This window comes from Ascidiella aspersa, chromosome 1 (assembly GCF_963924565.1).
Source record: "Ascidiella aspersa chromosome 1, kaAscAspe10.2, whole genome shotgun sequence".
Taxonomy (NCBI): Eukaryota; Metazoa; Chordata; class Ascidiacea; order Phlebobranchia; family Ascidiidae; genus Ascidiella; species Ascidiella aspersa.
The window spans coordinates 15,435,725-15,452,161 of NC_139447.1; the positions used below are offsets into that span (position 1 = coordinate 15,435,725).

General features: G+C 35.7%; 3 protein-coding genes across 4 annotated transcripts; 2 read left to right on the forward strand and 1 right to left on the reverse strand.

The window, feature by feature from the left end:
* The first annotated feature begins 2,310 nt into the window (after positions 1–2,310).
* Positions 2,311–4,540, forward strand: LOC146168008 (uncharacterized). The gene has a single exon (XM_083389272.1). The coding sequence runs from the start codon at positions 2,602–2,604 to the stop codon at positions 4,516–4,518; it is 1,917 nt and encodes a 638-aa protein (XP_083245398.1). The 5' UTR covers positions 2,311–2,601; the 3' UTR covers positions 4,519–4,540.
* A 1,366-nt stretch (positions 4,541–5,906) lies between these two features.
* LOC146168009 (methylenetetrahydrofolate reductase (NADPH)-like) lies at positions 5,907–12,725 on the forward strand. 2 transcript variants are annotated; one of them, XM_083390941.1, is made up of 11 exons: positions 5,907–6,279; positions 7,922–8,160; positions 8,549–8,659; positions 8,818–9,011; positions 9,128–9,234; positions 9,302–9,423; positions 9,482–9,641; positions 9,706–9,886; positions 10,084–10,266; positions 10,367–10,591; positions 11,725–12,725. In XM_083390941.1, exons 1-11 carry the CDS (start codon positions 6,125–6,127, stop codon positions 11,968–11,970), a joined length of 1,923 nt encoding a protein of 640 aa, XP_083247067.1. In that variant the 5' UTR covers positions 5,907–6,124; the 3' UTR covers positions 11,971–12,725. The 2 variants fall into 2 exon arrangements, 1 of the variants encoding a protein (XP_083247067.1); XR_014500948.1 differs by lacking the exon at positions 11,725–12,725 and having other exon boundaries at positions 10,067–10,266; positions 10,367–10,505.
* Positions 12,680–15,051, reverse strand: LOC146168010 (uncharacterized). Its single transcript, XM_083382642.1, has 4 exons — positions 14,875–15,051; positions 13,464–13,609; positions 13,285–13,393; positions 12,680–13,197 (listed from the first exon to the last, which is right to left on the reverse strand). Exons 1-4 carry the CDS (start codon positions 15,007–15,009, stop codon positions 12,991–12,993), a joined length of 597 nt encoding a protein of 198 aa, XP_083238768.1. The 5' UTR covers positions 15,010–15,051; the 3' UTR covers positions 12,680–12,990.
* Between the last annotated feature and the right edge of the window lie 1,386 nt (positions 15,052–16,437).

Sequence of the window (16,437 nt, forward strand, 5' to 3'; positions counted from 1 at the left end):
AAGAAACTAAACACTAGTTTAGTGGTTTAATTCAAATTACACACTTTGCGACAGCATTCAGTATTATGTAGTTGCTTAGATATATTTTAGTATAGTGCTTTGTTTGTGCAAAAAGCAATGCGCCCATTTCGCATTTGGCGCTTTGTCCTAAACTCTTTTTATCACTCCCTAATTTTTTTTTCAATCCACTGTGGTAGACATTTGACGAGGTTGAAGTTGACTTTTTTTGTGTAAGAAAAGTTCTACTCGCCCTTAGGCTACATACCTTGACAAAGGATGAAAGTTTTGTGGCGGTAAAATAATAATAACACAAACACTATTTACAACATAGCCACTATTTACAACTACCATCACGGACAAAAAGGATTAAATGCTGCACTGCGCAATGTTCAGGCCCTACATCCGTGGAGGCCCTTGCAGTTGCACTCTCGGGGGTGACGGGTTGTCAGAGGACTAAGCCACGCCATTACTTTTTTTTCACAATTTCCAACCAAGTTTTTGGATAATGGAATAAAACAAGGTCACAATGGGAACACACAATAAGATCTGAAATGCAACAATACCTAAAGCTGAAAAATCTATAAAACCATAGTATTAAGACCAACGAAAAAATACAGCCAAATACGCTACGCAGTAATATCCAGTAGAGCATAAGATCAAAGTCATCTGAACAAGACTTAAATCCGTCAGAATAAGGCCTAAATTCATCGGAATTACTCCTAAAATCTTCGGAATAAGTCCTAAATTCATCGGAATAAGGCCTAAATTCATCGGAATAAGGCCTCAAATTCATCGGAATAAGGCATAAATTCATCGGAATAAGTCCTAAATTAATCGGAATAAGGCCTAAATTTTTTGGAATAAGGCCTAAATTCATCGGAATAAGTCCTAAATTCATCAGAAGAAAGCCTAAATGGCTAAAATAACGCCCGAGTCTGTGGGTATAAAGGTTACCGGCGCCTGTTTTTGGCACCGGATTTTTTATCCTGTTTGGGGTTAGTGTTGAAATTATTTGAGGAGTCAGTGATGTACTTAGGAGTTAAAGTGTTGTTTAGGCCTGATTCTGACCTTTTAGGACTTATTCCAATTTAGACGGTACTTATACCATTAGGTACTAATACCATTAGGTATTAGTCTATTTTGACCTTATTCCGAATTGAGTTTTATTCTGACGTTGGTGTTGTTCTTATTTCGGTCTTATGGCTGGAGTCGTCACAATCCTTACATGTTTTATTTTTTTCTTTATTTCCTTTCGTTTGGATGTGCCACCAATATAAAAAATCTAGCGTAAACATCGTTCAACTAAAAAAAACTGTATAGCAAAAAGGTCATAAATATACATAATATATGTCGGTTTGTCGAATACCGTACCGATGGTAATAATGAAAGAAATTATCAGGGAATACAGATAAATACCTACAAGTCAACCATATCAAAATAATTACCATAGCATTAAGGATTAAGACCAACGACATAATAAAGCCAAATACATAGTAATATACACGACAGAATAAGATGTAATTCGTCTGAATAAGACGTAAACCTGTCGAAGTGCATCAGCCATTCCCAAACTGTGTGCCGCGACACACTAGTGTGCCTCGAGAGATTGTCAAGTGCGCCGCAAAACTTTTTGTCATTTTGAAAAATAAGGTATCTGTATTACCAATAGGAATACACGCAAGCATTTTAGACTTAAATACGCACTATCCATTACAAATCAATACTTTTGAGACATATATATATAGTTTGTCGTGAGATAAGGGCGTTTGTAAAATTACTCTATTATTGTTCTGTTAAAAGTGTGTCACGAACTAGTTCCAATTTTGTAGTATGCCGCGAGCCAAAAATGTATGGGAACCACTGAAATCCAACTGCTGCCACAGATCACACTGGTTAGATAGACATGTCAATGCGGAAAATATATACGCCCATTACATTTCAAGGTGTTCGAAAATTATTCTCTGATTGGTAGTACTAGTACTCATGCATCAACACTATTCATATTGGGATGCTTGGCGCGGTGCCACAGTGAGGGTTCGCCCCGAAGTGTTCGCCATAACGCTGCCTGCTGGTTCGCCCAGCTGTAGTCTCATGAATTACCGGGTCCGCTCCATTTGCTATAAGAAACATGCAGACGCACAGTCGCACACTCACGCTCGTCACAAACAGGAACAACGTACGCGGCGAGCACGCGTCTCCCGCGTGATCATGTGACGCCAAGCGGAACGGAACTGACTCGTTAGTTCGCTCCGGAGTGGTTGGGCTGCGACAACGCCTACTTAGTACGTAAGAGAACGGCTTTGTTGCTGGTAGGTTTCGGAGAGTGTTGCAACTACAGCTGGTCAGTCGCGCGTTTGTGCTATAGCGGTTTGTAGTATTTTAAACTTTGATAACTGCTGTTTTGTGTTTAAAACAATTAGTAGTTTGTCTTTGTTATAGAATGCAGTAAAAGTAAACTTAACTTTAGGAAGTACTTAACATTTGTAACAATAAGATTCGTGTTTAATAAAAGTTAAACCCTTTACCGGGCGACAGGTTATCAATGTTATTTTTATTCTGGAACATTCTGTTATAGTTAGTATAATACTGTGTAAACTAATAATGGTCAACAGAAAGCTGAATCCGGTTCGCAGCTACTTTGTTTACGATGCGTCAAACAACACGTCCACCTGCTTGGTCGACAAGTGTGGCTGCGCATTGTCGGGTAGCCACGCGTCAAATTTGGAACGCCATGTGAAGCGACACCACAAGGACGCACACCAAAAGCTTTTAAGCGAGAAAAAAGGGTATGGAGCAAGTCTGGAAAGCCCGGTTGCCAAACGGATTAAACTATCCGAGGTGAAAATCGTGTCGAACATGCCTATTTATTCGGCTCAACCATGCACGCCAGTTAATGTCACGGAAGATAAAAATAGTTTGCTCAGTGCCTGTACAGAATTGGTTGTGAAAAACGGAAGGGGCATAGACCTCATTGACGACTCTGGCTTTCGCAAAATCGTCGAACCCTTATTAAAAAGATCAGGCAACAACCTTACTCAACTGAACAGTCGAATTCTAAGCGACCATATTCGCAGTTTGGCTCAAACGTCACGAAACAAAATCAAACGTGAGGTCGCGGGCAAAGTCGTGTGTCTGAAATTTGACATAGTCACTTATGCGACGTGTTCTGCAATCGGAGTAAATGTCCAGTTTGTAAACAACGGTAGAATCGTTTTGCGTTCTCTTGCCGTACAAAAGTTTTCCCAGCTTCAGTCTTCCACCTATTTGCAATATCTTCTAATGGAAATTTTGGAGACCTACGGCATCACCGCTAACCAAGTGTTTGGCGTAACAACAGATAACATAGCCAGTCTACCAACCTGCGACGTTACAGATGGTGTATGCGCTTTTAGTAATGACTTAAATACTCCAGTTACTTGTGACGAAGTCAGCGGCGACGAATTATCAGTTGTATCTGTTTACAAAGGCAGCACAAACCTGCCCGCTGCTGGTAATCCACTTTCTAATCCTTTGCAGTCCTTGCAAGGTGTCCCGTGCGTTTCCCTACAGTTAAGATCTGCTGTCGACATGGCTCTGAGCGAAAAGTTTGTTCAAAACGTTTTGCGGAAAGCGAGGATTATGTGCAGTCACTTGCAAGAAGAAACCGGTACGGAAGCGAACGAGTCAACAGTCATCCCGAATTTAGATAGCCCTTCTAATTGGAAGTCATCATTACAAATGCTACAAAAACTTCTGGCACTACGAAACTTGTGCGACGAATTAAGCAGGGATGCCCATGATAATACACTCAGTTCAGATGACTGGAACGTGATAGAGGAAGTCACGAGTACGTTGCTTCGTATTGCCGAAATTGCCAATTCGTTGCAATATGACCAACGCACTTTGGGTGATTTTTACGGCTCTCTTTTAAAATTTAAGTTACAAATGGCGCGCCTTCCAAGTACTCTATTTGGAGAAGTAATTGTGTCTGCAGTAGTAGAAAAAGAAAAGGCTTTGCTGGAAAATGACGTGTTTGTCAGTTGTATCTATCTTGACCCGAGGTACAAACTGCTGTTGAACGAATCGCAGCGAAAAAGGGCCCAGGACCATCTGTTGAAAACTTGGGGCATGATTGGATTTAGTCGGAGCGATTTCGAGTCGAGCGGTTTGAATGTTGTTACAACTTCAGAAGACGATCTGGACAAATTGCTTAAGGAAAAGGAATCGGAATACGCCAAACTAAAGGCAACCAGTGAAGTGTTACCTGAGCGCGTGAAAACTTTACTTGCTGCTTTTGTCGATGAGGAGAGGCTTCCAAAGGACGGAAATGTACTGAAATACTGGGATCAAGAAAGTGCCTCCAAACCCGAGCTATACGAACTTGCCAAGGTAGTCCTTGCTGTTCCCGCCACTGAAGCCAGTCTGATTATGACAACAGCAGCCCTTGAGTTGTCGCAGCCAGACCAAAATACAGAAAAATCGAATAAAATTATTGAAGATGTTCTGCTTTTGAGGGTGAACGATTATGTTAGCGCATGAATTATTAAAAAAATAAAACATCTCCGACGATCGTTGTGTTTACTGGTATTATTTTTTAGTAACATTAGTCTTTTTTGAAGTTTTACTGTTTCAAGATCGGTAGGCTCTTTAACGATTTTGCATCCAAGCAAGGCAATAAACAGCAATATAAATATGAACCTTTGGCAAAAAAGCAAAATATAAAGCACTTAATGATCAGCTATTGCAAAATTGCATGTTGTTATATGTCAACACTTATAACCAGATTTACGGTTAATCAAATTCCCGTTTTGGTTTGATTTTAATTTTTTTGATTTAAGTTTCGCTAAACCAAAAACCTGTTATTCTTTTCACGTATACAAATACAATAATGTATTGCAACTCAGCATTATAATGTGTTGTAACATAATCAGTAATGATGTAAGTTCCATGAAGTATAAGGCCTAACAAAAACTGAAAGATGAAATTATTTAATTTAACCGCTAAAAAATGAAAAAGCGCCATTTTATGAATGTGCACTGTAAACTAGTGTTACCAACTTTCGCAAGATTGTTGCTGCATAGGCCCATGTCACGTTTTTGTCAGCTTCCAGGCATTTATTTATATTTGATTTATCGTATGGTCAATTCTTTAAAATAAGCAGTCTGTACATAAAACATAAAACATCCAGGTTAAAACGGATCTGTAATAGACCTAATGTAAAGTATGATTCCTTTTAAAAGAAAACTGTTAATATCCTTGATTTGACAAGCTGATAAGAGTAGCACTAAACGAGGATGCCTGTCTTACAAATATACTTTAGTTTTTTTTGTTTTTTTTTTGTTCTTTCAGTGCAAATCTGGATCCAAGCAACCTTTTTCCAACCGCTTGGGTTGGGTGTCTATTGACTTCTGGTTGTTTAAGTGTAAGCTAGGGCAAAATGTTAGAGTAAGACGCGTTTTGTGAGGTTCCTGTTCGGTTAAGGTTTATGTCACGTTTAAATAATCGGTTCAGTTACGGTTAGGCTGCTAAATAGCCTAAAAATCTGGTTTAGGGTTAACTACTGCTCGGAACACAATAATTCTTCAACCGGTTTATCAAAAAACGTTTTCAGGCTTTTGGCTCTCCAATTTTACTTTATATCCATTGTGCCGCGACTTCTCCTTCGAACTATTTTATTTAACTGATTTGCAGTTGTTCTTATTTTTTAGACATGCTAATCTTAAAATGTATTGCCGTAAAAAGCTTTTCTTGTGCAAATTCCGGCCGCTTTACTTGACCCAAAGAGATTATAACTTATAATCTCTTTGCTTGACCGAAAGAGTACAACTAAACTTTACCGCTAAAAGCGGCAGAGAGCAAAAAGGAAAAAAATCATGCGTATATAAGTAGCGAACGCAAAATTACAAGTCTACTCAGCGCAGCTTATTTTGGTGAACGACGTACTGTTAAGTTGGAACTAGATAAATTTGAGGTTTTTGCTTTAGTTTTAAACAATATTTATTGTTAGACTGTTTATTATTTGCATTATTTTGTTTTTTCTGTAGTTTTACCAATAACATGGTAAATTACTTTTACAGTTGAATCCCACTTTTGAAACACGTAAGGGGGTTACCCAAAGGTGAACCTCAGGTGTTATAATTTAAAAATGTCGCCCACAAACGAAACGAACGTTCGTGGAAACAGTTTACCAAGTAGCTTGGCAGAATGTGTTCGAAAGATGGTCGCCTCAGGAGACAAGTTTTTTTCTCTTGAATACTTTCCTCCCAGAACAGAGCAGGGCGCATCTAACCTTATCGGCAGGTATACCCTAATGTACACATTTAGAAGTAATGTTATTTTGTTTTGGTAAATTGTGTTGGATAAATGTTCCGGCCTACCAAACACTACTGTTTGCTTTTATCATAGGTAAAGCTATCGCTATTTGGTTGATTGGCATAAGTACTAACTAGGGATTTTCAAAGTAGAATCCCAGGGGATTCTAGAACTTTAGGTTTCGAATCTAGGATAACGAATCCAGAATATTGAATCCTGGTTTATTTGGGCCCACAGTCACAGCAATAAATTGTAAAATAATTGGCTAACATGTGTATATTATAACAAAAAAATCTCCAAAATGTTTACCATTCTGAACAACTTTCATTTGAAGCAGTTGTGTCAACTGTAATCCCAGTGCAGGTTGTAGCCTAAAGTTAATATTTAGCCAATATAGTGAGTACAATGCAATACTACACAAACTCTTTTCAGCTCTTTAGCCATTTGGTCCTGTGTTTTAAAACATTGTTGTGTGTTAATTCTACTTTTATCCAGGAAAATATGTCCACGGCCAGCACTTTTACAAGGGAATTAGGGTTCCTCTTTTTCCCAGATTTTTTCACTCCCGGGAAACGGGATTGACAAATGAAACTTCCCGGGAATCCTGACAAAATTTTCGTGCCCTAATTACGTCATTATGATGATTAAAATTACTTTATATTAGCTCCAAACAATTAATTAAGCTCATTTATGTTCTGTAGTATTGCTTCTGCAATCTTCTCGTAGTAAAGTCAGCACCCTTATTTGTTTTTTTAGAAAACACACGCATAATACTAGGCGCATTTTTATTGGTAAAATAAATTTAATTATGTTTTTCCGCTGGTAAGCGCAAAAAAGCAACTCAAGCAACGACTTTAGTAGATTTGGTAACATTTTTTTTCTTTATATTAATCAAAAATGACAATTATTTTTAAGTTTTGCTACGTTGCCGAATAACCGGGATTATAAAAAAATTTCCCGGGATTGGGGATCGTTATTTCGCGGGAAATCCCGGGAATTTCCTGTCAAAACATTCCCGGAGAGGAACCCTAAAGGGAATGCTACTTTTGCAATTTAACGCAGTTAAGAAAATTGCAAACTCCACACCTGGCATTAAATGTTAGTCATTTGCCCAATAACGCTTGATTGACACTTATTTATTAGGCAAAGGGTATCATGAGACACGAAGCGACACTGCATTAACAGGTTACATTTCGGCAAGCACTATAAATGTGTCAACGCAGCGACAAGCCTTTATCTAAACTTGCCACTTGCGTTTCTATAATTATAGGCAACCAAAGGTGGTAAAATATTAAATTATATCGGTTCCAATTACCTGAAATAATTGGCAGAATTGGATACAAATTCCATTTGGATTTGAATCCAAAGATTCAATATTCTACTTTAAACATCCCTAGTTCCAACATATAAACAAAATACATTTGATTTGATGCATGCTAAAATGACTTTTAAAAGAATGTTTTATACTAATTTGACTAAAGTTGTTGATTTTCAATCAATATTTTTTAAGAGAAATAGGTTCATAACTTTGCAAGTTAAGCAGTTTGACATTGTATTTTACAAGTTGAAGATTGCTATTTTTGGCACTTATAATATTCTGATTACAAAATGTAACAGGTTTACTTTATAGATTGGATCGCATGGGCCGTGGTGGACCACTTTTTGTTGATATTACTTGGCATCCATCAGGTGATCCAGGTGGAGACAAAATTACTTCTTCGACTAAAATTGCTGGAACTGTTTTGAATTACTGTGGACTTGAAACAATGTTACACATGACTTGCGTCAATCAAACTGAAGAAACTATGCATAAGCATCTGGAGAAAACAAAAAAATCAGGAGTAAGAAACATATTAGCTCTCCGTGGAGGTAAATTTAAATACTCGTATATATAGACATAACCAATGTTTTTAAATTTAATCGTTTTGGAAAGCCTAACAAAAAAGTCATTTTTATTGTACGTCCTTTAAACAGTGGTTTGCAACTTCAACAATAAAAATTGGTGGCTACCAATAGTTTGGTAAAGGATTGTGCAAAATGACTAGCATATAAACTTGTATAAGTCAAACAAAACATAAATAAGAATAAAAAAGTATAATGTTTAGCAGATAAAGTTTTAAAACAACTGTACGCTCCATGCATTGTGAATACATAATTGACTATACCAGAGTCCGCTTGTTGTGTCAGCAATGCTATACAAGCTGGACTTGAATGATAATAATGCATACAGTAGATAACATAAATGATGAATGTTTAGATTGTGATACTGATGAATGGAAACCTCAACCAGGTGGCTTCAATTATGCAGTAGATCTAGTCAATTACATCAGGAAAATGTACAAGGATTATTTTACCATTTGTGTTGCTGGTGAGTCCATTACTATGGTATTTTAGAATTAGAGGAGTGGTGTTGCATAACATAAGTTAAAGTAATTCCCATTTTTTTTGTTGGCCTGTTTTTTATTTAACACAGCATATCATAACAATTCTAATCAGATTTTTGCAACACTTGTATTTGTATTTGAGGTTATCCAAATGGACATCCAGATAGTGAAACTTATGAAGAAGACTTAAAACACCTTAAACAAAAAGTTGATGCTGGGGCTGATTTTATCATTACACAGCTGTTCTTCAAAGCGGAGGACTTTTTAAAATTTGTCGATGATTGCCGTTATGTTGGCATCACTTGTCCAATAATACCAGGGATTTTTCCAATTCAGGTGTTACCTTTTAATTTGTTGCATAGGATTATCTGTTGCATGTTATACTTCATTTAAAATTAATATATTTGTTTAATTTAATTAAAAAATTTGATGTTTTTATTGCAACTATTTAGACAAATCGATCCCTTGTCCAACTTACCAAACTATCCAAGTTAACTATTCCTCCAGAGATTGAGAATATTATTGAGCCCATCAAAGATAATGATGCTGCTATTCGCAAGTGTGTAGAATTCTATAAACATTTAGATGACCTTAAGAAAGGGATGTTTATAATCATGTAATTTCAGATATGGAATCGACTTTGCAACAGATCTTTGTCGAAATTTGTTAAATTCAGGAAAAGTAGATGGCTTGCACATGTACACTTTAAATTTGGAAACTGCAACAATTCAGATTTTAAAAAATCTTGGTACGTTAAACAACATGTTTTTAAAGTTGTTTTTCTAAACAAACATTTTTTGCATTAGGACTGTGGCAGGAGGAAGTTAAGAGACCTTTACCTTGGAGGTCTTCAGGTAATCCTGAAAGAAAGGTGAATGAAGAAGTACGCCCAATATTTTGGGTTGACAGACCAAAGAGCTATATTCACCGAACACAAGAATGGGATGAATTTCCTAATGGACGATGGTACACCATAGTACTTTTAGGTAAAATTAGTAAGTAGTTTGTTAAATACAGTGATTAACTGCAGGGGCGACTCTGCATCACCAGCATTTGGTGATCTAAAAGACTACCATCTCTTTTTCTTACGTTCGCGTACACCGGCTTCAAAGTTAAAATTAATGTGGGGACAACAGCTGGAAACAGAATCAGATGTTTGGAAAGTTTTCGAGAATTTTATTACTGGAAAGAAAAATGAGAATGGAACCAAGGTATTCTAAGTGATTTGTATTTGTTGAAATGTTCACACATGTTTTCACACTAATAAATATATTTGCATTAACTAAATTTAAGTGAACTATGTGAATTAAGCAAAGACTATTATATAAACCTCCTAAATCAATAATTAAGAATAAATTCACCATAAGGTAAGACAAAGACCTTATTTACAGAAATCAAAATTTGCTAGGTACTTGAAACTCCATGGTGTGATGATGGTCTGTCTCCAGAAACAAATCTTTTAAGTAAATATCTTGCGAAATACAATTCCCTTGGTGTTTTGACTATCAACTCTCAGCCAAATGTCAATGGTGTTCCCTCAACCCATCCAATATTTGGCTGGGGAGATAAAGGAGGATATATTTACCAAAAGGTAAATCACCTAAATATTAAATTTTACTTTGTTCCTGCCAATGCCATTTTTTGTGTCTGTTTAAATATTTTAGGTAAAATTTAATTGTTTTGTTCTTCAGGCATACTTAGAGTTCTTTGTGAGCAAACATTTTGCTGAATCTTTAAAAAGTGTTTTGAAAAAATATCAACCGCGCGTGCTTTACCATATGATCAGCAATTGTGGGCGTGTTGACTTTACAAATGCTGATAGAAAAGTACCAAATGCTGTTACATGGGGTATATTTGGAGGAAAGGAAGTTATTCAACCCACAGTGGTGGATTCTGTTAGTTTTACAGTTTGGAAAGTAAGTGTTTTATATAAATTGTATAAATGTTTTTCATAATAAAATACATGTTTACATGCATTACACTAGCATTTAATAATGTTTATGTTAATGACGGTCATAAAAAAAAAAATAAAAATAAATCATGTGACAATCGTTTGGAGTTTTAAATAAGTTTCTCAAAAAAAAAACAGTGTTTTTTTTTAAAAAGGCATCTAATTGGGAGTACATAGGCTTAACCTTTGGTAAACGCACCACTTGTAACACAAAGTGCCTATCAGGTGGTATTCTTACAGCTTGTCGGTCAACTGACAATTGACATGTTAGAATAAATATATGGACTCCAGCCATATGACAGAAATACGAACAACATCAATGTCGGAATAAAACACAGTTCGGAATATGACCAATATATGACTAATACCTAATAGCCATAGCTACGGAAATAAATCGGAATAAGACCTATGGCCAGAATCAGGCCTAGCAACACTTACCCCAAACCCCACCCAACTCCCCTAGTAATTTAAACCCTAACCCATTTTCTAACCCCACACATTACCCACCAATAACCCCAAACTAAGGCATCCAAACGTTGACACCAAAATTCCAATGCAGCAATTTTAGCATTGAAGGAAACTTTATCAAAAAATAGGGGTTAACAACTGAAGGTAATTCTTAACACTAAAGAAAATTTCGACCAAATAACCAGGAAAAAATTTCTTAGAACATTTCAATATCATCTATTTTGCTTTTTTGAGCATAGTATTGATGTAATTTGGTATCTCTTCGGAACTTAACACTTTTCACTAAAATGTCTGGTATCGTCATCGTAATAAAATATTAAGTATCCCACATCCCTAATGCTGAATGTGTATAACTTAAAGTATGAAGTTATTTTTTAATTAAAATAAATATTTTCAAAAAAATGTGTGTTTTTAAAATTCATTTAGTTTCTAAGGTTTAATGATTGTTAACATCATAATTTACCTGAACCTTACAACAAACAATGTAGGTACAAAAATACTGTTTTAGTAACTTGATTAAGCAAAACATTACTAATGTTAGCAAGACAACAAATCTCAAAAAACCACTGTAGTTGTTATATTAATTGTTTATCGTTGTTGTGCAAAATAACTTCACTTATGATTTTTAAGGATGAAGCCTTTACGTTATGGAGAGAAAAGTGGGCAAAACTATATGAAATTGATTCAAAATCAAGAGAAATAATTGAATATATAGCTGACAATTATTACTTGGTTAATTTGGTTGACAACGACTACCCAAATGAAAACATTTTGTGGACAGTTCTGGATGATATGATACAAACTTCCAAACAAGTAGCATCCAGTAATGGAAAGGAAGTCTCAAATGAAGCCAGTTGCTGTACCAATGGTTGTTGAAATGACCAATGCTTTTGTCAGTTTAAAGTGTTGCTTTTATTGTTTTTGTCATTTCTAATTGTTCCATTAGTTTAAGTGTTACAGACTGTCATGGTTTCTGTTATAGTTATTGATACTATTGTTTAGTCTGTTTTCTTTTGTTACACTGGTATTGTAGTCAGCAGTTTGCCATGATATTTACACCTTTTAAATGTACATTTTAACCTTCTGCAATAAGGTTGGTTTAATTTTTACCATCCGGATAACAGATATAGCTGGCTATAAAAAATAGCCCATACAGAAAATCCTATCGAAAAGCACAGTCAAAAAATTACAAAACAGTCCTCATTTTAAAGTGCAAGGGTAAAATAGAAGTTCTAAATAGTCTTTACATAATGAAGCTTAGCTTTTTAAGACTATTACCTCAATTTCTCTAGCTCGTTTAAGTAACTTGGCATCTTAAAAATATTATGTATAAATTTGCTAAAACTAGTAACACAGTGACAAAAGCCGACAATGAGGTTAATGTTTTGCAATCCAGTTAACCAAAAAAATTAACCCTGCATCGGATTGCGAAGAATCTGTAAGTTAACTGGTTAAGTGCTATCCGGATAGTCCAACCATATTCTGCAATGATTTATAATATATTTTATTTACACATTTTAGAATATTTGCACATATATTGAATTCTATTACCTTAGCTACCCTGCCTAACACAACCATGTTTTCTGTCTTGCCATTTTTTATTTCAGTTAATAAAAGTTTTGATAAATATGTATTACATTCAACACATTTTCGTTTTTAGCAACAGCATATGCAAATGAAGATTTTAGTACACAGAAATAACAATTTGTAACAGTCTTTAAATGAAAGTTTGTATACCAAGCTGAATGCAAGTAGAATGTTTTTCAAACAAAAAATACAACAGTTTGATTGTTTTCAAACCAGTAGTGCAACAAAGTTACATAAATATGTTTTTATGTTATCATCTGGAATTAAAAACTAAAGATTGCACAAGAGTTAGGCAAGGTTTTAAAGATATCATGGCTTCCATACTGATGTGTCTTTAAATAGATGTGAAAATACAAGTTTGTTAGGTAAATGCTGAGTTCTATCATCTTCTTCACTTTCACTGCATTCTTTGTCACTCTCCTCACCATCCTCATTTTCACTTTCATCTGAAACTGATTCATCTTCTGAAGATGACTCACTATCAGTGTCCTCCTCATTTGCAAGCTCTGCTTCCACCTTAACGTTTTTGTTGATCAATGTCACAATTAAATATAGACTTTCTATTAAAAGTTAAATCATATGGAGAATATAATTTTGGATTACCTGCATTTTTTCCTGTATTAACGGGCCAAACATTAAGGCCTCTGGATTCTGTGGCTCGTATATTAATATCATTTTACAGAGCTTTGATGCATCCTCCCAATTAGCTGCCCTACAAAGTAAATGTATAAATAGTTTACCAAGTAGATATGGCCTTCACCAAAACATTAGAAAATTGCAACCTGACATATTGCAAAAACTCTGACAAAAGTTCAATGGGTGCTTTGATTGGTTCATCATCAGAGGAACAATCACTTTCTGGCTCATCAGATTCATCCTCTGATGAGCTTTGACTATTGTTTATTAGCTGAGGAACTCCACCTTCTAGCTGAAATTAGTAAAATTAAATAATCAATCCACTTTCACTTCAAAAAAAATAAAGGGCTAAACATTACAATATGCTGGTACATAGAACATTCTCTTAATAAATTTAGTTTTATTAGTTCTCTTCAAAACTAAGAATGTAGTGTAAAATTTAAAATATAAGTATATTAGCTAATGAATTAAAATTCCACACAATAAATCCAACAATCAGACATTTTTATAGAAAGTTATGATAATTTTTAACTGTTTTGGGTTAATATTTGAAGTGTAAGGACATTTATGGGTGGGATGAAAACAGGGCTGCGGAGTCGATTAAAAATGACCAGAGTCCGGCTCCAAAGTGTACGATTCGAGTCCGGCTCTGGCGAGACAGGGCCGCGAACAATTTTTCAAAACAACGCCATGTCCCCTGTTGGTTCTGACTCAGCGTGAAATTTGTTTATGGAACTAAATATGGTGGATACCCAGCAATCCACTAATAGGGGTATATTCATTCACCCATAATACATGGTTGGAAAATATTCATAATATTCTATATTACACTCTTACAATTAAAAATTGGCGATCGTATCAGTTTCAAAATATGGTAGGCTATGTACATGCGCACGTCGGACTCGAGACTCAGGTTGTTTATGTGGTCCTACTCTGGTCCCGTGTACTGCTACAACAAAAGAGTACAAATTTGCACCCATGGATGGAAATGACTAGTTGCCCAACTAGTCAGATTATTGAATTTTAAAATTTGCACTATTGTCCATGAAATTACAAAAATAGTAAGTCAATTATTAAGTTTTTATATGATTTAGTGCTATGTAAAAACTACAACTATAACATGAAAAATGCTTCATAAGGAATTTAACATCAATATCGCATTTTTTTTTTGTATAGTCAGAAAGTGATGATAGGATAAAGGTTTTAAAATATAATGCTATAAAAAATATAATTTCATTAAGGTCAGGGTAATATGTTTTTAGGTAAACATGTTATAATAATGCCCCCAAAAAATTTTACATCACCTATCAAGGGCCCTAGTTTAAAGTACAATCCATTTTTGGTACAGTAACAAACCAGAGGATTCCTGTTGGTGTTAGGATTCCAGAACAGCGCCCTATGGAGTAACGCAAAATTTAATATGTGTGGCATCAAAAGTACGATCTGGCAAGCCCGATATCAACCCCAAAGAACATTAAAAAAAGGAACAGATTTTAGAATAATATAGCCAATAGTTTGTATGAAAATAAAGTATGCGAAGAAAGTTAATCTTCATACTGGTTCGCCATGGTTAAGTTCAGGGTGTTCATCGTTCGATGATTTCCCAGATGTTGTTGAAAGATCTTTTAATGTGTTGACCATTTGACTGTATCGCAGATCCTTAGTAGTTGGAATGTCTCCACTTACTGACATTTATAAATATTTGCGGTTAAATTGTCAAGTATTTTTAACAAATTCTTCCAAATTTAGTCTCAGCGTTGGTTTCTGTCAAGGTAACAATTATAGACACAACGTTTCATGCTTTTTGAAAATAAACAATATTTGTAAATATTTTGTCGAGCGGTTACTGCCTTGCACTGTTGCACACCATGTTGGTGCGCTTTTTCTGATTTAAAAGTAAAGCGCTAACACATCGAATACTAGGACCGGCAAGATCCCCGCTGTAGGTTTTACGCTTTTCTTCTCCTGGGGGATTATGTGTAGGCGTCGGGACTTCCCTGCGCTAAACCTCACAGAGAAATCGTTTGCGATTTAATTTGTGTGTGGTGAACGATTTATAAAGAACTTATATTTTTGTCCCGTTTTTAGCTATATAGTTTTTCTTTTTTGATGACGACAGTCAAAATCTGCAAATGTAGTGTTTGTCTTAGCGGCCATCTAAAATAGCGTTTTAATAAACAGTTAGCTATACTGTTACCACGTAAAATAACGCTGTTATTACAACGCTTTTACTTAAATCACCGAGGTAACGCAAGTTCGATCGACCGGTGAACAAAATTCGACGAACATTCTGGGCCAGTGCTTTTCAACCCGTGGGATGGTAGGCTACGCACTTGTGCGGATGAAAATACTTGTAATGCGGATGACAAACATCGTGCGGATGTACCTTAGGCTATGTGCAGATAAAAATGGTGCAAAAATTAAATGATATTTTATACAAAGATCTATGTTTTTGAGCTGGGCACGGAGAGGTCATTAGGGGCCCACGGGCCTAACTCTCTAGTTAGGTCGTAGTTTGCAAAACCCAACTACACAATGTCTTTATTTATAAAATTTGCCTGTTAACTTAAATTTGTGATTTTAATTATGACCTTTCTTGTAACGTATTGGAACTTTTCTGACACGTTCTTTGATTTACTCGCAAATAGAGATGTTCAAAGTAGAATATTGTATCGTTTTATAATGGAAGTTTTACGACTAATCGTACGTTTGCGAGTGGCAATATTGGATAAAGTCCTGTTGCTGTGGCGAAGCAATTACTGTGTTGCTTTATATGCAGCCATGTAGTGCGGCGTGAGAGTTTTTTCGGGCAGCCAATTACATGATGATACCTTCGCCTAATCTTTAAGTTTGCGTCAAATGCTGTTGGGCAAGCAACTAACTTGTAATGCCTGGTGAAGAGATTTCGCAATTTCCTTAAAGAGTTTGCAAAAGAACACTCCATCGTGAAATACGTGTATATTTCAACAGGGAGACATGACCACCGTACTATAATCTGAACTCCACTAAATCGCAACTAAACAAACTGTCGTAGCATACTGTCAGGTCGCTTATAGATTTATTGTACATTCATATAATTCAGTATAGCTCGCTTTCGATAAAATGGCTTATAGCGCAGTA